The sequence below is a fragment of the Musa acuminata genome, chromosome BXJ1-11 (assembly GCF_036884655.1).
Source record: "Musa acuminata AAA Group cultivar baxijiao chromosome BXJ1-11, Cavendish_Baxijiao_AAA, whole genome shotgun sequence".
Lineage (NCBI taxonomy): Eukaryota > Viridiplantae > Streptophyta > Magnoliopsida > Zingiberales > Musaceae > Musa > Musa acuminata.
In genome coordinates, this window is record NC_088337.1 from 10320524 (window position 1) to 10345715 (window position 25192).

A 25192-nucleotide genomic window follows, 5' to 3' on the forward strand; every position below is an offset into this window, starting at 1 on the left:
AAATCTAAAAATAAAATGCTAAAGAGGTCGGATAATAATTAGCTCAAAGAAAATGATAATACATTATACGGTTGAATTAGTCAAATGACAAGGGAGTGGCGATTGAAGCTACTGATCCAAAAGCTGACCATGGCCAGACCAACTGCGTGATCTCATAACACAGCATTAACTGCTCCTGGTAGATTAAGAAGATAAAAAAAGTTCACAAGTTTGTACAGATAAGTTGTACTATGATTAATCCTGGAACACATAGGATGGTTAATGATATCTTAAATTACATTAGTAAGACTTATAAAAGAAAGGGTAGCAGCTTTACTATTGGTTTGTACTCTATCTTGAAAACATTATTCAATCGACGCACTTAGGCCTTTAAACCACTTATGCAACAATCTCCAGCCGAGAGTCCCTGTGCTTCACCCCTTTCTTCCTTGTTCCCCGCCTTGTGGGACGCTTAAGGTGGAAAATCCAATCTCGTTACCGAAGGTTTGGCTTGTTGATTGAGTTCCCGAAACAGTGCCTCTATCATCGAGTATCTTTTGAGTAAAGAAGGGAAACAACAAACAAAAGATAAGATTTTCGTTGTTCCATATTAACTTAACCACTGAGAGTATTGACCCTTTTTATATATAGCCCACAAAGTCCATAAGACCAACTTTACATTGCCAACTTAGTCCATATTACAACTTAATATTGCCAACTAAACAATTGAGTTGGATGGAAGCCCTGCAACTCAGAGGACACTAATTTTGTTGCTATAATTAGGCAGCATGTGCCACTTACCTTAATAGTATGCATCTGCCACTTTAAATTAGTCAGCTCTCATGCAAAATAAGGGCTACAATCCTCAACCGTTTTTTTTGTTCTGTTCGAGAAGCAGCAGTTCTAAATAATTAGGCATCGTAGATATACAAGTTGTTAAGCATCATCCTTTTAAGATACAACATTGCTGACAACCATCTACACTAAAGAGAACAAACTATACATGAAGAGACTGATCTGCCAAAAAAATTATCATATTCAGACTCGTGGCAGTTATATATAACTATAGTTACTATTTAAGACTGGGATGAGCTGCAGAACTCATATTGTGCCGAAACAGACTGGACTGCCTCCATTGTGAAATAGATAAAGATGCAAGATCCTTGAAAGTCTAGACACATCCTACATGTAAGGATCAAGAGTTTAGTAAAAGAAAAGGCACAAGGCCAGAAGTTAAATTGATATAAATATACGAAATAAAACTTCCTAATGGCTGATGGGGAAAGCATGTTATCAGATTAACAACTCAAACAAAAAGAACAAAGTTCAATGCATTGTGGTCAGTGGTTAAAATTGAAACAACAACAAAGCTTGTGACCTAAATCAGCTATATATGCTCATTGGCAACACTTCATACTGTAGAATTAAATGAGGTAGTTGTCAACACACGTAAGCATGATAAAAACTTTGCTAAAGCATTGTTTAAATTAAAACTGTCAAAAGCCAGCCATACAACCCAATTAAATAACATACAACAGGCTTTCTTTTCCTTGTAATTGTTTGGGAGACTCATTCACATGCAATTCTTACAATGTATTTTTCTAAATAGAGTCATGCCAGCAAAAAAGCCACTTACTAAATAATGAATTTTAAACAATTTGAAAACCTAGAATCCATTTGCCACTGGACAGAATTACCTCAACCAACACATATAGTGATCATGACAAATATACTTGAATGCCGGGTTTGACGTACCGAAACATACCGCTCACTACGGGCAGTACGTACTGATCCAACAAAGGACCAATATGGATGGTACATCGGTATACTCCAGTATACCATGCATCAGTACAGCTCGTTATATATCATACCGATAGCTAGTCGATACACCGGTATGGACCGGTAATGCAAACCATGCTTGAATGTTAGAATATTTATGTTTGGTGAGTTCATGTAAATTTAAGCCCATTATATTCTTAACATGGATTCTTAAAATAATTTCCTAAATGACCTAGACCTTAATCAACCGACCATTGTGTACTTCCAAACATGATCCTAGATATCATGTAGTCAACCAACCTTTTTTGGTAGCCAAAATTGATCACTGATTCAAGAAATCAAACAGAAAAATAAATAAATTCACTAAATAAAGGTAAAATTTTTAGCTGAGAAAAACCATCAAGATCAGGAAAATTATCCTAAACCAACATGATCCAGCCCTAGTTCGCATCATTCAATTGAGACCTAACCAAAGAACAGAAACCAAACACTGCAGGAACTGAACTGCATCAGGTTAGGCAGAGAAAGGGAGAGTGCAGGAAACAATGGGTATGAAGCATTTAAGAAGAGTCGAGGAATCAGGGTACATTGGCCATTATGTGGTCATAAACAACTCCAACTCAATGGGCAGCCTGGTTGAATGGTTTCAATTTCTCTAATACTTCTTCATAACAACCCAACCACAAGCCAACCTCAGGTCATCTCAGCAGATTACCCTTGGCTATAAAAACTTGTCAATACAAATTACATGGAGGGAGGCCATAAACTGATAGAATGACTATAAATTTTCCTTAAATTCTATAACAAAAAATGCATGCCATAGAACAAAGGACCTATCTGAACCTTCAGCAATGACTACAGAATTTGTTCTATTCCATGTCGTTTGGAAGCATCTCTGCCAAATGGGAGTTTTCTTTTAAGTAGCATATTGCCACCTATGAGACTCAAAGAGAGAGAAAACGATAACGAAGAAACTAAAACCATTAGCAGACACAGGAAGATAACAACTGACCATGTCTAGGGTTAACATAGCACTCAAATATGAGTTGTGGGAGAAAAAATAAATGTTGTTATTCCACCGAAATGCACTAATAAAGACCTAGAGCTCTTCAACTATGATGCTCAAAAGCAAAATAACTTGCCTAATTTATACAATATCAATACTAAAACACTTAATAGTAATTAATTTAAATTAGAACTCATATAACCACTACCTAGTTGCCCGAAGAGAGCCAAGATTAATCTAAATATAATTAAAAAATTAAACACCCCAGGTTGGAGTAGGTTTAATACAACTTAATTTCCACTTCTTTCAGAGGCTATTTCTGCAAGTAGCCATCCTCAAGCTGGGTTATATCACTCCAGAACAAGTACTTGGAATCCTGTTATAGCTCTGTTGGAGGCAAGCAAGGACTGTGATAACCTTGTACCACCTCCAAAGTCACCTAACCAAGAGATTTGAGGCAGGAGAAGACCAGAGAAGCCTTGGGCTAAACTCATTTGGAATGATAGGGGATGCTTTTTAGCACATGCCATTCCTTTTGTCAATGCCTCCATTTGTTCAACTCTGCCCTTCTTAGTTGTCAGTAAACTTGAATGGATATGATCACAACTACATTATAGTTCTTATGGCCCCTCACTTTGTTTCAATGTGAACAGTACAAATAACTACAATGAGAAAAAGTAATTGCCAAGCTTTTATATTGCGAGTAAACTAATTCAGTTGCAAATCTAATATCACCAGGAAAGCTGTTATAGTTATTAGGAAATTGCATATTGGTCTATCCTAGATTTATTAGATCTATCAGAAGGTTATTATGCTTAAGCTTGAAATCCTACAAAAGCTACCAACAGCATTCTCATATTTGTCTTCTTTAGTCTTAAGTTAGTTGTAGTAAGCGTTATAGTATTGAGCACAGAACAGGATATTGACAGAAAAAGTTGAGAATATCTGGGATACTAACCTTGGGAAGAAAGAAAAATAACTTGATTTCTGCAGACTTCACCTTCTATTGAACCCGCTTTGTCACCTACAATTAACAGCAGAACAAATTAAAAGTTAAAGCAGGTACTGGCTGAAGACTGACCTAACAAGCGCTTACTTTCAGAAATGTAAACATATAGAAAAGGCCAAAATTGATATAAAGCACAATTACGGGATATACTTGGAAGCTACAAACAGACAAGGATTATTTTGCAAATCAAACTATCTAACATCAAAAAGGAAAACACAGAAATGGACACCAAAAGCTATCTAATAGCTCCACTATTGCAGTGCAAGGAATTGCACTATGCCAGTACCTTCTCTTGGCATATCTTTGATAATGCTCCAACGTGAAAACTCTGTAGTTCTTCAAGTGTTCTGTTATCTAAGCCAATGAGATCTTCACCCTGAGATAGAGGATGTAGTATCATTATAACCCTTACATAGACTGAATTTATTTTATATACATTATTCAGCCATGCAATTTCTTATTTTCATTGCTGTAGAGTGTAGACATCACCAGACTGCATCCAGTATGAGTAAAAGTAACAGCTTTCATTAAGAACGACCAAAACTAGGAACATGTAGAGATGTAACAGGAAGGCAAAATTGCAAACCTTTAATCTAGAAATAATTCCTTCTAATTCCTTAGACCTTCTTGTTTCAAGTTCGTAAGCAGCTCTTGTATCTTCCAAGATACTTACGCCATCTGTGTTCACATTTCCAGGTAACTTATCTCTCATGAACTTTACACAACTATTACCATTAGAAAGAAGAACACCACTTTGTTTAGATTGAAAGTCATATTCATTCAGACTTTCGGTTAAGGTTTCCGCTGAATTCACACCATTTTTCTTAATTTTTGCAACAAGCACCCACATATTTGCAAGCTCATTCTCTAATTCCTGTTCATGTTGTTTTGCCTCATTGATTCTTCTTTGTAGCTCTGCCTCTCTTTGATCTTTTTCAGATAATGCAGCAGCTAAAGATGCTTCTCGTTGACGTCTTGTTGCAAGCTCTTTCTGTAACTCCTCAAAAAGGGCTCCATTATCTGGCCTTTTCAAATAAGTATCCGCTCTTATATTATAATGGTCTTGCTTTCCATCACACTGATTATATCTCTGGCAATTAGATCTCCCAATTGACAGTTCTTTCATTGTGGCTAAATCGCCCGTCAATTTTGCATTTTGGTAAGAAAGTTTAGTAACTTCTTCAGCTAGATTTCTAAGCTCAACAGCGGCAGCTGCAGCCAATTCTTTGGCATAAGAAGCTTCCTCTGCTAGCTTTTGACTATGAATTTCAAGTCCATCTTTTTCTTCAGCTAATATAACCTTTTCTTGCTTCAAATTCTCAATCTCAGTAGCCTAAATGTTCAAAAGAAACATAAAACATCACTATAGTAATATTATCAATTGGTACTTCATGAAGCTATAGAATGGTGATTAACCCAGGAGATTTTTGCTTAAAACATATTACGAAGTGTTAAGAGAGAACCTGCATGAGAACTTGTGACTTCAGGGACAATTCACTATGGCACCCCTTAGAGACATCATCCGAGTCATTAGCAAAGCAGTTGGAATTTGAGACTTTATTGTTGTCAGCAGAAGTCTCACTGGACGTAATTGGTCCATCTGACAGTACACCATTTTCCGCAGATGCTTCAGCTAGACAAGTTCTACTAAGGCTATCCTCTCTTTTACTGCATTTGTCCGTCAAAGAAGAAATCTGCTTCCTCAGTGATGAAATGGTTTCACGAAGTTCAGTATTTTCAGATATCTGTTGATTTTTTTTCCCCAAAAACATTGTCAGAATGGTGCATCTTATTCCTGAATGAAAACTAGAATTACAATGCCATCATCCATTTTCACCTTCATCTGCAGCTGCTCTTGAAGAACTCTGTTATCCGCAGACATGATCTAAACGGAGGAAACCACAAGAAAATAAACAATATTCCCATGACTGACAAAACAAACGTGTTAGGAAAAGTAAACGGCAAAACTACGCTAAACCTCAAGTTCAAATGTCTTCTCGCTTAACTGAGTTGTTAGTTTTGACAGTGTCTGCAGAAATATGAAGTTTGCCCATCAGATATTATAGAAAGAAATCACACAATGACAGCAATAACAGAGCAAATACTAAATTTGTATCACTTTGCAGAATAGAAATACAAGCAGATACTTAGACATATGAGTCACCATGGTTAGCCATAGCTGCAAAACCAGAAATAGCTGGCTTTTCAAATGCAAAAGAACCAATCCAAAAGTAGTAACCTGATTACAGTATTTGTTTAGGCTAAGCAGGCACCATTATTTTATTAGTTATTTAAATTCTAATTTTAGAGCTCTTGGAAGTATTCAACAAGGGAGGAAGCTTGGAACATTTCATAAGTTTCAGATATCATTACTATGTGAATTACCTGGGAGATCTCATTGTTGTTTGATGGATGTTGGCCCACTTCTAAAGAACCAACCATCCGTTGCTCAAGAACATGCATCTGCTGCTTTTTCTCATTGATTTCATTCTTCAGCTTCTGCATTTGCTCCTACAAGAACACAAAATGAATCATATAAACAACCATCACAAGTATCAGCAAATTTATTTTGTAGCATGTATACCTGGATTTGGATGTCTTCAGGATCGTTAGCTGCTTGCTCTGATAACCGTTTAAGAGAGCTTGTACAGAGTGCTACTTCCCCAGCTAACATTTTGACTTGCTCATTGAGTAGATCCATTTGATCAATGATAGTTGTTCCTGTCTGCAAGGCATTCAGTATTTTATCTCATGAATGATTATAGCAGTAAAATAGTGAAGAATGACTAGAAGTTCAACCAGCAAAATTTTCAGAAAAACACATTCAATAGTCTAGATCTTTGTTAAAAAATGGGAGTATCAGAATGTGATATATCAACTATCTCTACCTATTTATGATTAATATAACATAGAAAGGTTATTATACAATAACGAACTCAACAAATAAACAATCTAAAAATTTAAAGGAAATTAGATTTATTAAAAATATGAATTTTCAGCCATCCTTGAGTACATAAGCAAAGACTCAGGTCATGAAAGGAGACAAAATGATAAAGATTTTTTAAAGTGAACATAAATTCGTTATCTGAATAAAAAATCACTTAGAAAGAAGGCAACATGGATAAGATGAGGACAATGCTATGCATCGTTAAGGTACAAAATTCTGAGTTCTTGGAATATGAAACTGCAGTTGATGAGGCAGATATACACAAGTCACACAAGAAATGCCATATAAGTTATCTTTAATGAAATTAGCTTAAGACTCATCACAAAATGGAGATTCCTAGAAAAAATTGTGTTATTTCAGTTATAAAAAGATGATCATGTAAGTTCAGAAAAAGATCAAGTTATGATGAGCATACAAGTTATTAACAAAGTGAAAATATTCACCGAGCATGTGGCTTGCTCTTAATAAAATCCATAGGAATGATGAACCATATATAACATTGTATGAAAAGAACACATTAAAAAAAAACATAATGAAAAAAGAAAAAAAAACATACAAGGAATACATTGCCTAAACTATCATAAGTATTCTGAGAAAAATCTGAACTTTAAATGATAGTAGGAGACTAAAGTAACTAGATGCAGTTCCTTGATTACCTTCCATGTAATTTTTTGTTATTTTTAAGAAAAAAGGTGTTCACATTTATCCCTTGTCTCTGCTCTTTCATTAGGGCTTTGGAACAAACAATTCTGGCTGAAAAATAATGGGAAAAAAAGATATGCATGAGAGTTTAAACTAGACTAACAGAACCAGTGACTGCTAAATTGAAGCCTTCTCTTAGTCGATGAGATATGTGGCTTATATCCATCAGGTACTATGCACAAGTCCAAAGTCTTATCCCACTAAATTTGCAGTTTTCTTGTTCTACATCTTTCCTTTGATTCTTATTGAGCTCAGGCTGTTCTTGTTTGTACAGTATTGTATAGATTTCTTGCAAACCTGAGCATCCTACAAATAGAATACCCCAAGAAATTGGAGCTTTAGGAGTTGGAAGCATGCTTTTGATTGCTTCAGGTGCCTCAGTATTATAATAACATATAGATGATGATATAACTATTTTCTACGCCATAATTGGTGGGAAGCTGTTGGGAAGGGTAAAATTTTCACCACACCAAGGGTTGGACAGTAATGCAAAGGGCATTTGACCACAGCAAAGGAGTAAATATTGACAAAGTGGTTACATAGAATTTCTATTGGACTGCATAATATCCATGGATATCTATTCAGTTTTTTAAGCATGTCTCACCGGTGGAAGCCGACGACCTTTAACTGTGACACCAAATAAGTCGCCTGCTTGGGTTCTTTCTGCAAAGGAGTCAACTATTGGCGAAGGATCATCCCCCTTTCTACTAATAGATCTTCTTCGCCCATCCTTCTGATCAAACAACTGCTGCTTCTGCTGTGAGGACTGTGAAGAGGATGGTGACCCACCAACAGAATTCTCACTCTCAGCACTAGGCGAAAGTCCAGAAAGTTGTTCTGGCTTCTGCATCAGAGACAAATTACAGTCATGGATACTAGCTTTCTACATGTTTAAGAATAAAAATCATGAATCAAGTTCTTTGGTGAGGAATCTAGACAACATGAAACACATTAATATTTGCTAATCCACATTGTGCAGCATAACACATACAAATATGAAACAAGTGACTAGGAGAGTGTCATTCAAGGTTGAACCACAAAAAGGAGATGATTGCTTACCCTTAACTTGAACCATCCAAGCATTCCACTCTTCTTACTCCTTTTGTCAAACCTCAATGGTTCATCTAGACTGCTACTGTCTAATCTTCCTTCTGCAGAAAGCTCTGAGTCAAGCGTACCATCCTCATCATCAATCAAGTATTCCCGTTTCCTATCGGGCAAATAGGCTAGCTGCAATAACAACAAAATTTGAAAGAAATAAGGATAATAAGAGACCAACACAGTATTTATAACTATATTTAAACACGGGATTTAGATATTGTTACAAATAGATCAGAAATCATCAAAATCAAAATAATTCCAGCAAATTACCATATTTTAACAGTGGAAGCTAGTATGTCTGAGAAGTAGACTAGGAAGAATTATCATTGAAACCATTCAATCTGACCAACTATGTTGAACCAGTTAAAACTACTCTCAACTGAACATTTAATGTCCAAAAATATGTTTCACATCACGCTGGCAAACACTTCATATATTCCATGCACCCCATACACACATTAGCACTAATAAAGGAAAGCATAGTGAAAAATAGTTTAAATAAGTATATTAGAAAAAGGAAATTGTTGAAGAGGAACAACCTCATCTTCTCCGAAGGAGTGTCTACGTCTATGCCCACCCTTCTCAGAAATATTTGATGATAAACTATTCTTGGTGGATACCAAGATAAGTTTTGTCAGCCGTTGAATCCTACCCATTAAGGCTGCTTTTGCTTCCTCCTCTTCCTCCAGCCTTGATTGCAACTTGACTTGGCCAGCTTCCAGCTTTAACAAGACAAATAAAATGACTTTAGCATGTAAGTTTAAAAGCATAAAGTAACACACGATCAGGTGGCATAAGTATGAAAACCTGTTATCAGTTACTTGATATATAGAAAAATAGTGATTCTCAAGTTAAAAACTTGAGAAATATAAGGATACATAATTATGTATCGATGCATACATACTTTCTACTCGAACTTAAGATCCTGCACCTTGGCAACAAATAAATCCACAGAAGAAAAAGCTGGTGGAAAGGCAATGGTCATGTTTAATGAAACCCCAAGATCTCTTATTTATCTTTCCCATTTTTTCTGTAGGTAGTTGTACTTTAGGGTGATAACAAGGTCATACAAATCAGAATATGACAAAATAGAAGTCAGCTAATCAGAAAAGACATACCATCATCTAAATGTCGCCCTCACGCACCATCAATTACATATGTCATCATCTAACCATCACCACTTCCATTTACTCACTTGTTCTCACTGGTGTCACTGCCCACTCGCTCTCACCATTGTCCAGCTTTAATAGGGATATGGGAAAAGGGCACTATATAGTATAAAGTATATATATAGAATATAAAAAATATATTACATGATTATACTTAAAGTTAAATAAAATATATAAGTATATAGTATATCCTTATGTAGTGAATATTTACATAAAATTATAACTATTAAGTAAAATATATTAAGATATTTCATAATATTTTCTATTTTTTATATTTTATGATTTTCTGCTTTCTTTTTTGAATTATAAATTGCTTTTGACTCAATTCCATGGCCACCAATTCGCCCTATCAATCTCAATCCCATCGCTGATGGCCAATGCAAATCCTCACTCTGTTCTCGCAAACTACAACTAAAACCAGTATTTAAATGAACACAGAAATTGAGATGTAAAATTCACCAACATAAAGAAAACAAGATATTAGAGTCTGTTCATTAGGTAAAAGGGCAGATAAATGTGTTGGCTGCAAAATGTGAAAACAAAGCAAGAAGTAGAAGAAACAGCATCTCAGAAGGAAATTGCAATAAGAGAAAAGGGGAAAGATAAAGAAAGAAAAAAAGAATGAACTAATTCTGTCGAATCCCAGTTCCCAAGTCTATATTTCCATGGATAATGAATACCTATTTTTCTACTGGCTAGTCTTTTTCCCAACTTAAAGACTGGAACTCCATCTCTGTGACAAATAAATTTAATTTGGACCCTTCTATGACATAGATCTTGCAGTTACACGTAAAAAAGATAAGTAAAAGACAATGGCCATCAACAACAGCAACAGAGAATTTGCTACTGTTGTCGCTGTTGTTGTAATAAACATAACCAAGTAGCAACACCTTGTTGACATGTTAGATAGCTTGAAATTGATCTGTTACTGCAATAACCTGATAGGATACAAGCATAACGGGAACACACCACACCATAGTACACCGCAACAAAAATGTAAAGCATAGTGTACATTGAATTTCTAATATCAGAGTAAGTACTTACAGGATGTGTCATTTATATTGTGAAACTAAAAACACTAACCTGAAGTTTCAAATTAACAAGATCTTCTTGGTTGGAAGCAATCATATATGGGTTTTCCATCATGCCACGTTTTAGTTGCTGCAGCTCTTGTTTTAGACACGAAATCTCCTTTTGATATTTCTTTATAAGGGACTTCTCATCCATTATCTACGATAGCATATTAATCATCTCCAGTCACCATGGACAATGCATTAACAGACACAAGTATCCAACAAAATTATTAAAATAAGAACTCGATTTACCTTATTCTGAGAAGCTTTGATTTCCACATGTTTGCTACGATGTGCAAACTTCAGTGTATTATGTGTCTCTTCACTATTGCTAGAAGCAGGTGTGACTGTGCAGATAAGCTACCAAAAGTACAAAAAATGAGACAAGAAAACACAAATAAGAGCCATGTTCACTGAACATAAAAAGAACGATATATTAAAAGTTTAAAACTATTCTGTGGGAAAAATAATAACTCACAGAAATCCGACCATGTCCGCTAAGAGAAGACTGCAGTAAGCGGGTAAGTTTGGAATCTCTATAAGGAATATGTGTAGCCTTACCATCTGTTAATTTTGATATAACCTGGGGAGATAAACATCAATCTTAGAGGGCAACAATAGCCAACTCGACAATAGGTTCTAAGAAATGGAAACAGTTAGAAGATAAAGCATACAATTACAAGCATAAAATGCAAAATTGTAAATCAACATGATGAAATATTAACAGTCTCAAAAGTGTGTTTACAAAATGAAAAAGCAAATACTAGGACAACTTTGTGATGTGTGCATAAAAAAGTTTAATTGTTTTTTATGATATCTAAGTATCTTATTTCATGGTCATTATAGAAAAGAGTACAGATTTCATCTTGTTTGCCTCAAAAAACATGCTCACCATACGCTGGAGACAGATAGCAAAAATAAAATAAAATAGAGGGAATAGTAAACCATTGAAAAGGCTTACTTTCAAACAAAGAGGGCATGCGAACACAAGGCTTTAAGTACGTTTATTATTTTTTAATGGTTCGGACCAGACCGCCCAAAACGAGGATGGTACACAACTACGCATACCAATTCACAGTTGGACCACTCATTTCGTTCTGGACCAAGCTAAACGCTAAACATTGCCCTCAAGAAAAGTAAAATACTTTTGATTGATCTGATGCTCATCAAATTCGAATCTATGTCAAATGTCTCAACTTGCACAAATTGTATGCGATAAGTTAATTCTATCATAAGCAATCGCACTTATACTAGGACAAAATTCTAAACTCACATGACATTCAAAGGATGTTTGTATCAGTACATATTTCACTTCATATTTTATTCGTTTGAAAAATCTGTATTTTCATGACTAAAATAAAGATGCCATCCTGCAGAGAGGCTAGATCTTTTATGTCATATACCCCATTAAACTCTATAAGAGGCAATAACCTTAGTTAAATTGTGCACATTTTAATCTTTCTTTATAATTTCTAATATGGTCTTCTAAATGCCACTAACACTAGTCGCCTCACCTCTTCTAACTACAGCATCTACAAGTCTCTGTAGCACATTTACATTTCATCTTAAACAATTCTACCCCATCTTATCCTCTATAGAAGCTACATCTTATTATTCACAAAGACATGAGGATAACTTAGTTCTACTTATTTGATAGTCTTTCTAGAAGTAAAATAAATCTTAGATATCAACTCATATTGATCCTCTTTAGGACCAGTATGATATGTTGATTGAGTACGGTATACCTAGTAATACCACTAAAAATAGTAACGAAGCACCAACTGAAGTGTCAACATACCTCAACACAAAAAGGTATTGTTGCATATTGTAAAGTGAACTCAGGATATCCCAAGCTGAAGGAAACAACAATAGGGCATTCAAAGAAAAACCCCAAAGAGACACCAGCTGTGAAGTTGTTCATCATGGTTTACTTTATACAAGCCAATTTTACTGCCCACCAAGACTACTACTAAACTTGACAGTCTGGTTTCTCTAGCTTGCCTCCATAATATCTTGCTTGAAATAAGATTCAGTTTTGATGTGCTTGCCTCAGAAAAATCAAATTATTGATAACAGATATTAAAGCTTCATCTTCAAAATGAAGTTCAAACCAGTCATAGGTACTGAGTATAGCAAAGTGAGTATTAAAAACGATTCAGGGGAACAGTTGCTTACAGTCCCAAGAGTAAGTAAACTCTTGTTAATGTATGAACCTTCTTTACGTCGTAAACCAGTTGTTTCAGTCTTAGAACTTTCCGATCCAGCAAGGTCAATCAAGTTCTGAAGAGGATTTTCAATTTTTTAAATGCTAAATCGAAATCATTAAAGTATCTAATGGGTAAAATCTAAATGTTACTTGTCAAAAGAAATTATTTGTAATAATAAACTTACCAACTGAGACAATCTCACATCTTCACCATCTTCATTTTCACCAGTCGGACTGCTCTCAATTGTCTGCAGGCTTACATATATAAGGTTATATATATGAAAACATAAAGCAACATTTAAATACTCCTTTTCTATCAGATACATGAAAAATTAAAACCAAAAGCTGCATTCAATTTCATCATAAAGCAGTGGTTAATTCATCATAATCATCTATGGAAGATTAGAAGCATGGCAAAGAAGACTCAAAGAATCTAAAAATAGGAATGTAACCTAAGAGAGACTTCATGATAATGCAAGGAAGTTCAACATGCATATACTACTAAAAAAAATCATGCTTTAAGGATTGGCAAATTTGTAAAAATCAGAATAATTTTAAAAGACACGAGCTAAAATAGTTAAAATTATAAAAAGATACAAGGCTTATGATAATTTTTTATGATAAGTTAGGAACTAACTATGATAGAAATGATATATTTTGAATTGTTAAAACTAGGAAAAGAATGGATAAGAATTTATGCAATAATAGATAGATGAAAATAAAAATAATAGATAAATGAGAATAAAAATATACTTGTCAACTAAAAGGAGATTAAAGAAAGATAGAGAAATTATTTTTATCAATTATTTAATAAATATTTATTAAAGATAGAAAATAGTGACAGGTTTAGCAATCAGAGAATTTCATAAAATTAAAAGAAACTAAGAAAAAAAATATTTTAAAAAATACAAAAAGAGCATGGAACCTGATGGTATTCCTATTATGGTATGAAAGAGTTTAGAAGATCAAAGGAAAGTTTGATTGATTAATTTATTTAAAAAAAATTTGAGAATTAGAAAGATGTCTGATGAATGCAGAAAATGTACCAATTTATTATACTAAGGCATATATCAAAACTGTGTAATAATAGAGGTAATGAGACAATGCATGAGAAACCGTAGGAAAGAGTGATTAAAAGTAGAATAAGATGTGAAACAAATATCTCAGAAAACTGAACATATATGAAATTGTAGGAAGAGTGATTAAAAGTAGAATAAGATGTCAAACAAATATTTCAAAGAACTGAGCATAAAGTACATAGAGATTTATGATAGTATCTAGTGAGATTTTTGTTATTATAGGATTAATCAAGGATCAGATTTAGAGTCTTACCTTTTTCACATTTATAGATGGACTTAGTTATATACAGACCTCCATGGTGCATTTTATATCTTGACTATGTTATCATAGTTGGTGGGTGTCTAAATAGAACTAATTATAAATTTGAGTTATGAAGACAAACGTTAGAAACTAGAGGTTTAGTTTAAGTAGGACTAAGTCTGAACGTATAGGATGTAATTTTAGTAATACTAAAAGAAGAGAGGTAATTATGCAGAATAGACAAAAAAAATTAATAGATAGAAAGTCTAGGTGTCTTTGATCAATTATTTACAAGAGATTAATGATAATATTGTCCATAGAGGCTAAACTAAATTGTCAAAGCCAAAAGGGATGGCACAAATTTAGTAAGATCACTGATGTCTTTTAGATTAAAAAAATTTCAAAGACATTTGTCAGGCCAATAATGTTATATGGATCTTAATGTTGAAACAACATATGTAAAAAATTTGTATTGATGAGATAAGAATAACGAAGTGAATGTGTGAAGTTAACAAAGAATCTACAAAAAGAACTGAACAATTAAACATAACTCTAATAGAGAATAATATGAAAAGGTATATGTTAAAGAGACAAATAGATATCGTAGTTACAAGAGATGAAAAATTAATACTAAGTGATGTGAGGAATGGATGAGGAAGACATAAAAAAATTTCATTGGAAATTATAAATAAAAAATTAAATATTTTTATTGAATAAAGAATATTAATATGCACAAAGCCCTATAGTGGAATATATATATATATATATATATATATATATGTACCAAACTCCAAATAGGAGTGACATACCATATTTGTGAACCTTGCATTCACTCATTAGCAAGATTTTTAAAATACCACTTGGTACAAGCAATATTATCAATCCAACATCCTACTGGTATGCTGAGCAGGATATATCATATTGTACAGGGCTTGCACCATCAGATACTGGTCCTGTACCGCCCAATGCACCTGGTACAATCCTTGTATAGAGCAATTTGTTTTGTTGTTTCTCAGCTTTTCTGGTTTTTTTTTCCAATACTCAATACATAACAACACTAGATACATTGGTACTGTGTGGTCCAACAAACTGCACAACACTACCGGTACAAGAAAATTGTGAATCTTCCTCATTGGCTTCCAAAATAATACTAAACACACCATCATAACCCAAAATCTATTACTTCAATGCAGAAACCTCAAAACATCCCAAAAACCATAGATCCCAACATCCATAATTTTCCAAGCATATGCACCTACAAATAACATTACTCAAGCCAAACGATATCCCATATTGGAGCATGTTTCCAAGATTCAACAGCGCTTATTTACGTCATGCTTGAATACAAATTGGCATTAGATAAAAACTCTAGCACTATAAGATTATGGACAAAAGATTGTGGTTATCTAATTTGAACTCTCAAGAATCCATCATGTTGTGCCAGTATTTGTTATTTTGCATAATCTAATTATCAATATAAACCCTGACTACACATAATGGGTTATTTGTATAAGTAAATTTAGCCATACCCAGATCCCACATCAGAGAGACTGGCGCTAGAATCATGTACAGGGGTTCTTTTACGAATTAGGTGAAAATCTAAGTTGCTAACAAAAGGACACCTTATGAATAAATAATATGTATTCATCATCGATGACACTAGAATACATCAAAGTCATGCAGGTTATTTTGAGAATCTAATCTGACACTTTCTGTGACCATCTAAAGATTGTGGGTGCAGTAATCAGAGACAAGCTGGGTCAAGATAGATTGAGGTAGTCTAATGAGAAGGAATCCTAATGCAACATGCCCCTTCAAGCAAATCTTGAATAATTAAGGACATTGACACCAAATAAAAAAAGGTGAAATGGCTAGGCCAAGAACCATCGTCTGGCGAGTTTCCCAATGAATAGACTATAAGGCTTCTCTTGGTTTTTCTTTTATCTCAAGCAAAGACCTGTCACCTGCATTGTGATGGAGTTCTTAAAACATAAGAATGCACTACGTCAGTGTCTGCTTTCTCTCCAGCCAATAATTTAATTACCTTCATTCCTACCATTTTATATCATTAATTCCTATTAGAACAGCTGTATCAGTTATCAATATGAACTCAATTCCCACCAAATACTTGCATCCACACACAGGGAACACATCCAATATTATCAGCACTCTTCAAGGTCTTCAGTCTTTTAGAAAAATTACACACCCAAATACAAACTTAACAAGCATCATTTTGAAAACCTGCATCCTTTATCATAAGTTGTAATATCTTAAAATATGTTCCAAATCTGTTCCAAGTCAACAACATTTCTTATATTGTTGAAGTTTTTACTTGGCCAAATTAATCTTCACATAATTCTCCAAAACCAATTTATCCAAACTAATAATTGTGTAATGAGTTATCCCCAGATGTATAATGACCAAGTCTAGAATGAATCATATTCCCAGCTACCAATGATATATGATGCTTATCTTAGTGATTTGCCTAACTCCACATTTCTTCTCCAAAGCATACAAAGGCAAAGGAAAAACTGAAGACAACGAACTTATAGATCAACAACCAAATTTTATAAAGAAAAATGAACATAAACATTAAAGACATAGGTGCACGACCGAAGCTTTCTAAAGCTTCAGAAAGTTGTTGAACTGTAAAAAGCATAGGAATCCTCCATAAGTCAAAGTTCTCATCAATAGACAACTCTAAGGAAAACAAAATTCATGAATGTCTAGCAAGCTTGGAAAAGAAATAAAAACAACCAGAATTGGTAAAAGTCACTTTGATAAATAGTAAAGATATTTACCAAGGTGAAAATAGTGTGGCTCCGGCTGCTGACTAGATTAAAATTATTAGAACCAACATGTCTGTGCTCTGCAACAAAGTACTGTTTTGAGGTCAATGGCACGAAATCAGCCGAAAGACAAAAACAATTGGCTAATAGAATGTAAGGACTTAAATAGTGAATTCAAGGACCACATAATCAAAAAGCAAACTTTACAAAAGAAAACAAAATAAAGAATATGTGAATGAATACTTATAAGCACCAAGGATAATTACAAAGGGTCCAGTAAAAACAGAAACCAAATGAAAGACAAAGAATGCATATAGACAAGGAAATTCGCAGACACAAACATACATATTATCTATAACTGATTTCAGGCTCCATTTTCCATAATCTGAAATGAGGATGACAGGCTCAAGCCATATACAATGTTAATGGTCAGATTCCTGCTCAACAAATATGTATGTCTTGCTGAAATAAGTGAACAATAACCAAAAATTTTCAGTCTAATGCAACTTACTATGAGTCTTCAAACCTCCAATATTGTCCCCAGATCACATACCAGTAACCAATGATACCAGTGACAAAAAACAATCATGACAACCATGGCAATTGCTTATGTAAATATAGACAACACAATGGCAGCAAGGATTCACAGGAACTACAAGGAAACTAGTCATGGGTTTCCACAAACCATATAAACATCTCAACACCAATTAAACAGCAGTATAAAGCAAAAGCAAGCAAAATAATGAGAAAAAAAATGTTACAAGAATAAACAAGTCAGTTTGATCACTGCACTTGTCAACATAGCTAATAGGACATAAAGGTCTGCAAAATTAAAGCCAAAATTTCTTCAGTAGGCGATAGGAATTTTGTCAATCCTATGCACCAAAAAGATGAAATTAAAAATGAAAGGAATTGGTTGAAGCTTCTTAATTATAGTAAACATATTACAAGACCCAGTGAGTTTAACAACTAAACTAAAAATTCACTATATTGGGGTACCTTCACCGGTTGCTATCAAAGAAAGAGCATGAGCTGGAGATAGGACCACTTCTTCCTTAATTCCTTCCACATAAGTTCCCTTTATGTCAGACAAACATTGTGAACTTAGTGAAGCTTTAATAAATCTTAATAAAAAAATGCATATTACCATTAATCCAGATATTGACCATAATAATCAAAACATGATGCTTGACACAGAGACGTGAACAATCAAAGATTCAGCTGAAAGGAAATGATGGATTACTACTGTCAGTAAATTAAATCTAATCAGAATACGCTTTAACAAAATCTGCTTTTGATATAAAATAATGTCAGTGCATACAGCATCATAACAATGACTTCACACTGGCAAACAGACAAATCTCAAGCAAAGCAAATGATAAACATCTGTATATTGTAGTCAATGGCATAGAACAAAATGCATGCCATGTATCCGCAACTTCATCTTTTATTTTATCACAAGTTTGAGGAAAGGCACTTCCTCGATATAAGTGCTTTACCAAATTTAATGTTTCCCTTTAATTACAGAAACCACAATGATCAGGGCATGCATGAAGTTCCCAGTTATATGTTAATGATTTCCCTTAGAGCCAGCAACCACAGTCATCTAGGGCATGTCTTAGACACTGTTACCTGTCATAAGCATATTTCATATTGCATTATGTGAACCACTGCAGTGCATGTTAGCATGCACCAATACATCCCTGTGCACGCCACTTGGAGCAATACTGTGATTAAGGACTGCAATTTTGTATCGTCTCTTTACCAGATTGGCATGTACCATCTAATACTGGTAGGTACAAACGTACGACACAGTGATATATACCAACATATAGTACAACAAAAGTACCCAACATATGGGACATCAGCATGTACTGACCAAAGAAGCACGGACACGGACACAACACAGACACGGTGACATACCATTTTAAAAAAAAAACTAGGACTCGAACACGGCGAGGATACACGGGCGTGTGTGTATATATATATTCAAATGATATGATGGAAACAATAAAAGCAATTCTAGAATTCTATTAGATCAGTTTCTGTAGACTGCAGTTCCTAATATTTCATTTTTCTCGATGTCAAAGAAAATAACAATTTCAGTTTGCACTCCTAAAGAAGGACAAGGATGCTAACAAAGATGTTAATATCATGTTACCATACCATTCTAAAGCAATAAGAGGGAAGGTAGGATGGAAAGATGCCCAATTGACTCCACGATCATGGCCTTCCAAGACATACTTCACAACAGCATGAACCCCCAAATAATTGTTCAGCTGTCGATCAACAATTGGTTGGCTAATGTTTCATGGACACACAAACTAGCAGTTCATTCGTCTTCCCATGTGAGTGATACAGATCAGGAGTTTGGGTTACGAGCAAGCAAAAGTTTAAAAATCCAATCATAGAACACCAGGTCTCGTTGCCCTAATCCCAATCATAGGACATATGGATTTTTCTACAAAATCCTAATCCCCTCCGCCTCCAACCTACAACAGCATTACCATTCCCCCATCCGAGCCTTCTCCTTGACTTCAAGCGTTGCTCTAAACCCAACAGCTTCTCCATCGACGTCACTGCAGCCAACTCAGGGGGCAAATCCCGTCCCCATCACGATTTTCGTTGGCATCAGTCTCACCGCCATGCATTCTGCTCTGCTGCAGCATTACATTTTGCTCTCGGTAACACTGACGATCCTCTAGGTTTGGAAACAAATCCCTAAACTCTAGGTTTGGAGGGAAAAGGTGGAAGAGGAAGGGGGAAGAGGAGGTTGTAAAGGAAGAGGACGAGGAGGAGAAGAGTATTAAGTATAACCTTGGTCGCAAGAGGGCAACGAAGTTAATTAGAGAGTAATTAAGATCTTTAATATTATGATTAGTGTGTTTAATATTGATTAATTCGAAATTAGACACTTAATAGGTCAAATATTTATATTTCACGCATATTAAATATTGAAAGATATTTATGATAGTAAAATAAGTTTAATTAGGTTTTATTAAAGTTATTGAATACTACAATTAGTCATTTTAATATTGAAAGAATCGAATCGGGCGACAAGACACCTTCACAATCACATTCAGCAACTCGCTCGGTCCAGAGACATGAGAGCAACACGGACAGCAGTGCCTTGACAGATGATGGCAACGATGTCGGGCGATCGTTGGTCTCGTCTACACAACTTGAGGGTGGTGTATGGACCGAGGAGCAATATTTTAACACATGCTACCCAAGATTCAGATCATGGAACTCGACAAGATACTGGTCAAGTTTATGCGCGGAAGGAGAAGAGGAAGGGGAAGGGTGTTAGAACCCTTGCGGATTCTAAGATTGGGGTTGATCTCTTTAGGGGATCGGCCTCCTTGGAACTCTATAGGGGTTCCTTCCTCCAAGTTGCAGCTTAAAGGCTGCTGAAAAGATTCATCTATTTCTTATCAAAAGAGGATGAATACATGACTATTTATAGGGCTTCTAAACCCCAACTCCTAATAGGACTCCTACTCAATTAGGACTCCTACTCAAGACTCCTTCTAACCAACTCCTAATGCTTCTCTAAGAAGCAACCTCCAAACTAATCCTATCCTTAGCCGGCCTCTTCACCTCTTTAATAGGGGTCAGCTAGGTAGGTTTTACATGAATGCCCCTTTTAATTAGGACTCTCTTAGCTAGAGTCCTAACAGACCCGCCCTTTTCAAATCAGCCTTGTTCTCAAGGCTGACAATCCATGAATTCTGGGAATTTGATCTTCAAATCGTCATATTTCTCCCAAGTGGCATCTTCTGCCGGTAGGTTCACCCATTGTATTAGCACTTCAGTAGTGGGTCATCGTCGTCGAGTCACGATCCGTCAATCAATAATGGCACTCGGCTGGCTCTGGAGTTCTCCTTGGGTAGTCATATTTGATAGATGGCTTTGGGTTGTCTCGTTTTGTCCCAGCTTAAGCTTTAAACACGACACATGGAAGACTGGATGGATTCGGGAGCTAGCGGGTAAGTTCAATCTGTATGCTACCGCTCCGATGAACTCCAAGATTTGGTAGGGTCCATAGAACCGAGGTGAAAGCTTCATAGATGCTCTGGTCTGGATTGATGTATGCTTGTATGGCTGGAGTCGTAGGAAGACCCAATCTCCTACTGAAAATTCTCTTTTGCTTTTGTGTTGATCATATTGTTGTTTCATCCTTACTCGAGCTGCAGTGAGATTATCTTTTAGCAATTTCAGCATTTTGTCTCTGTCCTGTAGTTCCATGTCTACTTGTTCTACTTTAGAGGTGCCCAACATATATTTTGGGATCACAGGGGAAGGTTGGTCATACATAGCCTCATAGGGGGTACATTTTGTGGATGAATGGTAAGTTGTATTATACCATCACTCGACCCAAGGAAGCCACTTTGTCCACTCTTTTGGCTGGTCACTAGTGAAGCATCTGAGGTATGTCTCTAAGCACATGTTCACCACTTCAGTCTGGTCGTCGGTTGTGGGTGATACGTCGTACTCATTTTCAATTTAGTGCCCAGCATCTGGAATAACTCTGTCCAAAATCTGCTTATGAAGACCCTATCTCGGCATCCCATGCAATTTTATAATATTCTCCATAAAGATTCGAGCAATACTAGAAGCAATGTAGGGATTACGAACAACGCAAAAGTGAGCATACTTTGTAAGGCGATCCACCACGACAAAATTGTACCTTTTCCTTGTGATGAGGGAAGCCCTTCAATGAAGTCCATCGATTTATCAATCCATATTAAGTCCAGGATGGGTAAAGGTTGCAGCTTTCCGGGACTTGCCACTGTCTCGCCTTTATATCGCTGGCATACATCATATTGTGCCACAAATTTAGCAATAATATTTTTCATCCCTACCCAATAAAAATTTTGCTTAATTCTTTTATAGGTTCTAAGGAACTCGGAGTGCCCCGCCGCAAGTGTGGAATGCATCTCTTGAAGGATGGTCTTTATGCAAGTAGAATTTGGCACAAGCACAATGCGTCCCTTATAGCGTAATTCTTTTAAGTCCCAACTATAATGAGCCACGGAACTTGGTGTTTCCTCCAATTTTTTTATGATCTTACTGGTCTCTGGATCTTCCTATCATTCCCTCTTAATATCCTCAAGGAAGTCGCTGGTCGGAAGTGAAACGACGAAAAATTCAACTTGCTCGGGTAGCCGCGAAAGCGCATCTGCAACAACATTCTCTTTCCCATTTTTGTAAGTTATTTCATAATCATATCCAAGAAGCTTTATTATCTATTTTTGCTACTCGGGAAAAGATATCTTCTGCTCCAAGAAATATTTTAGGATTTTATAGTCGATCTTGATTTAAAAGCATCGCACGATCAAGTACGGTCTCCATTTGGCCACCGAATGCACAATCATGAGCATCTCCTTATCGTAAATAGTCATCCTGAGATGGGAAGGGGATAATGTCTTACTAGTATAAGCGAGGGGCGGCCATCTTGCATTAGTACAGCATCAATTCCGACTCCGGAGGCATCGACTTCACAAAAGTCTTGCCGAAGTCAGGTAGCGCTAGTACGGGCATTGTCGTCATCGCGGCTTTAAGTTCGTCAAAGGCGATGGTGGCTTTGTCCGACCATTGGAAAGCTTCTTTTTTCAGCAAGGAAATAAGGGGTGCACTGATCTTCCCATAGTTTTTCACGAACTTGCGGTAGTAGCCTATTAAACCGAGAAAGCCACGTAGCAATTTTTTGTTCCTCGGTGTCGGCCAAATCTACATTGCTTCAATTTTGGAGGGGTCTCCCGCCACACCTTCCTCTGATATGATATGCCCAAGATATTCTACCTTCTGTTGAAGAAAGTTGCACTTCGATTTTTTGACAAAAAGAACATGTTCTCGCAAAATCGTCAAAACAAGTCGTAAGTGCCGAAAATGACTTTCAAGAGAAAGGCTGTAAATAAGGATATCGTCGAAGAAAACAAGCACAAACTTACAAAGATAATTCCGGAAAATATTATTCATAAGGCTCTGGAAGGTGGAGGGAGCATTGGTGAGACCAAAGGGCATTACCAAAAATTCGTAATGGTCGTTATGTGTTCGAAAGGCGATTTTCGGTATGTTTTCTTTGCACACTTGTATTTGATGATACCCGGATCGAAGGTCCAGCTTTGTGAAGACTCATGCTCCCTTTAATTTATCAAGCAATTCATCTACTACTGGAATAGGGTATTTGTCCTTGACGATTATGTCATTGAAAGCTCAGTAATCAACACACATTCACCATGTTCCGTTCTTCTTTCGTACGAGGAGCACCGGTGAAGAATAGGGGCTGCAACTTGGATGAATAACTCCTGTTACGAGCATTTCTTTTACAATCCTTTCTATTTTATTTTTCTGGAGATGTGGATACCGATATGGTCGAGTATTTGCTGGAGGTTTGCCCAGAAGAATCGGTATACAATGATCATGCCGACGGGTAGGAGGTAAGTTGCGCGGTTCGTCAAATATATCTGAAAATTCAGCAAGCAAAGGAAGTAGGTTTGGATTTTCAAATCCTATTGGCTCTCCCTTAGTTTGCTGCTCAAGTTGTACTAAAAAGTCGTTGCATGCTTTGTGCAAAACCTTCTCCATTCATTGTGTGTGAATCATCGTTACGTCGCCCCCACATTTCTCGTGCAATATCACATGTTTCCCCTTACTGTAAAATTTCATAATTAGTTTCACAAAGTTTCAGGAAACATCACCTGATGTCGTCAGCCATTCGATGCCGAGCACAGCCTCATAATCATTAAGAGGGAGGAGGAAGAAATCTGCAATTATCTCTTGGTCCTGCAACAACAGTTTCACCCGCGAGCACCTATGATCACACTTCAAAATTCGTTCGTTGGCGACCTTAACGTCAAACCTGCTGCAATTCTCGATAGGTAAGGCCATCAGGACAGTAATCTTGCTGTTCATAAAATTATTAGTGCTCCCGGTGTAAATAAGAACGGTGATAGGTTGTTGCTTCAGAAGTCCTCCCACTTTTATCGTTTGCGGGTTCGCGTAACCAGCAAGGGCATGCATCGTAATATCAACCGACTGTTGTTCTTCATCCGCAACCTCTTCCTCATGCTCCTAGACCTCCTCCTCCATGTCTTCAAGAGGTTCAATCAGTAGGAGGCGGCCCCTTTTGTAGCGATGATCGCGGTTCTAGGGCTCATCGCAATGCCAACAAAGACCCTATGCTGATCGGTCACGTAGTTCTTCTCTTGTCAATTTTTTTTACAGCGAAGGACGATTGGGAGCAGAAGGAAGTTTATATGTCGTGGGCCTATGAGAGGTTCTCATCCTCCGAGCATCTTGGTTGAGTCGTTCTTCTTATATTCGGGCGAAAGAAATCGCAGTTGTCACGATACGAGGCTGTCGCACCTTAACCTCCCCTTTTATCTCTGGCTTGAGTCCTTCGATGAATGTTCCTAACAATTGACGATCAATCCAATCACGAGCAAGGTAGGATAGCTTCTCAAACCTGGTTTAGTACTCTTGAATCGTAGAGGTTTGTCGAATCTTTGCGAGTTAGCCATCAATATTTTCATACTCCGTAGGTCCGAAACGATTCAACAATGCGTTCTTAAATTGATTCCACGTCAGAGCCCCATGATTGTATTCTAGCCAAATGTATCATTGAATAGCATCACTTTCAAGGTGAAGGACAGCAATTTCCACCATAGCATCATCCGACGTTCGGTAGTAGCGAAAGTAACGTTCGGCGCATGAAATCCACCCCACCGAGTCTCCTTTTTCCCATCGCGGGAAGTCCACCCTCATGTGGCCGAAGCATGTCCGAGGGTTGTCCCTCCTTTGGAGACCTCTCTGAACTCTCTCCTCATTGAAATTTGGTTGGACTCGACGGTTGTCCAATTCTGAATTCTGCAAACAAAGAGCGCAATTTGTCCTCCAAACGCAATTCAAGCCGTGATTCAATCCGAGACTCCAATGCTTCAAATGTGGCATCAATTGGATCTTGAGAAGCCATAGCATATGCCTATAGATCAGAGATGTCTCTGTCTTTTTTCTGTTGACAAGTTAATGGCATGGGGTGATGGAAGGTTCGAAAAAATTGAGGATCACGGAAAGGTACTGCAGCAGATTTTTATGTCTAAAGTGTAG

The 25192-nt window shown here is 36.4% G+C and overlaps 1 protein-coding gene across 3 annotated transcripts in view; it reads right to left on the reverse strand.

Moving 5' to 3' along the window:
- Positions 1–781: 781 nt before the first annotated feature.
- The window catches only part of LOC135597193 (kinesin-like protein KIN-7E, chloroplastic), a 34636-nt gene continuing 10225 nt past the window's right edge, over positions 782–25192 (reverse strand). Inside the window, exons 8-26 of one of the 3 annotated variants that reach the window (XM_065089819.1) lie at positions 18080–18158; positions 17093–17160; positions 13157–13219; positions 12941–13045; positions 11244–11348; positions 11018–11125; positions 10776–10922; positions 9063–9245; positions 8482–8652; positions 8027–8266; positions 6358–6498; positions 6159–6284; positions 5752–5802; positions 5611–5658; positions 5237–5518; positions 4360–5106; positions 4060–4149; positions 3723–3788; positions 782–1150 (exon numbers count right to left, since the gene is read on the reverse strand). In XM_065089819.1, the coding sequence (XP_064945891.1) occupies positions 3768–3788; positions 4060–4149; positions 4360–5106; positions 5237–5518; positions 5611–5658; positions 5752–5802; positions 6159–6284; positions 6358–6498; positions 8027–8266; positions 8482–8652; positions 9063–9245; positions 10776–10922; positions 11018–11125; positions 11244–11348; positions 12941–13045; positions 13157–13219; positions 17093–17160; positions 18080–18158 (2775 nt within the window). In that variant the 3' untranslated portion in view covers positions 782–1150; positions 3723–3767. Of the gene's footprint in view, positions 1162–3722; positions 3789–4059; positions 4150–4359; positions 5107–5236; positions 5519–5610; positions 5659–5751; positions 5803–6158; positions 6285–6357; positions 6499–8026; positions 8267–8481; positions 8653–9062; positions 9246–10775; positions 10923–11017; positions 11126–11243; positions 11349–12940; positions 13046–13156; positions 13220–17092; positions 17161–18079; positions 18159–25192 lie in introns of all 3 variants that reach the window. The other 2 variants (XM_065089818.1, XM_065089820.1) reach the window with 2 other exon arrangements.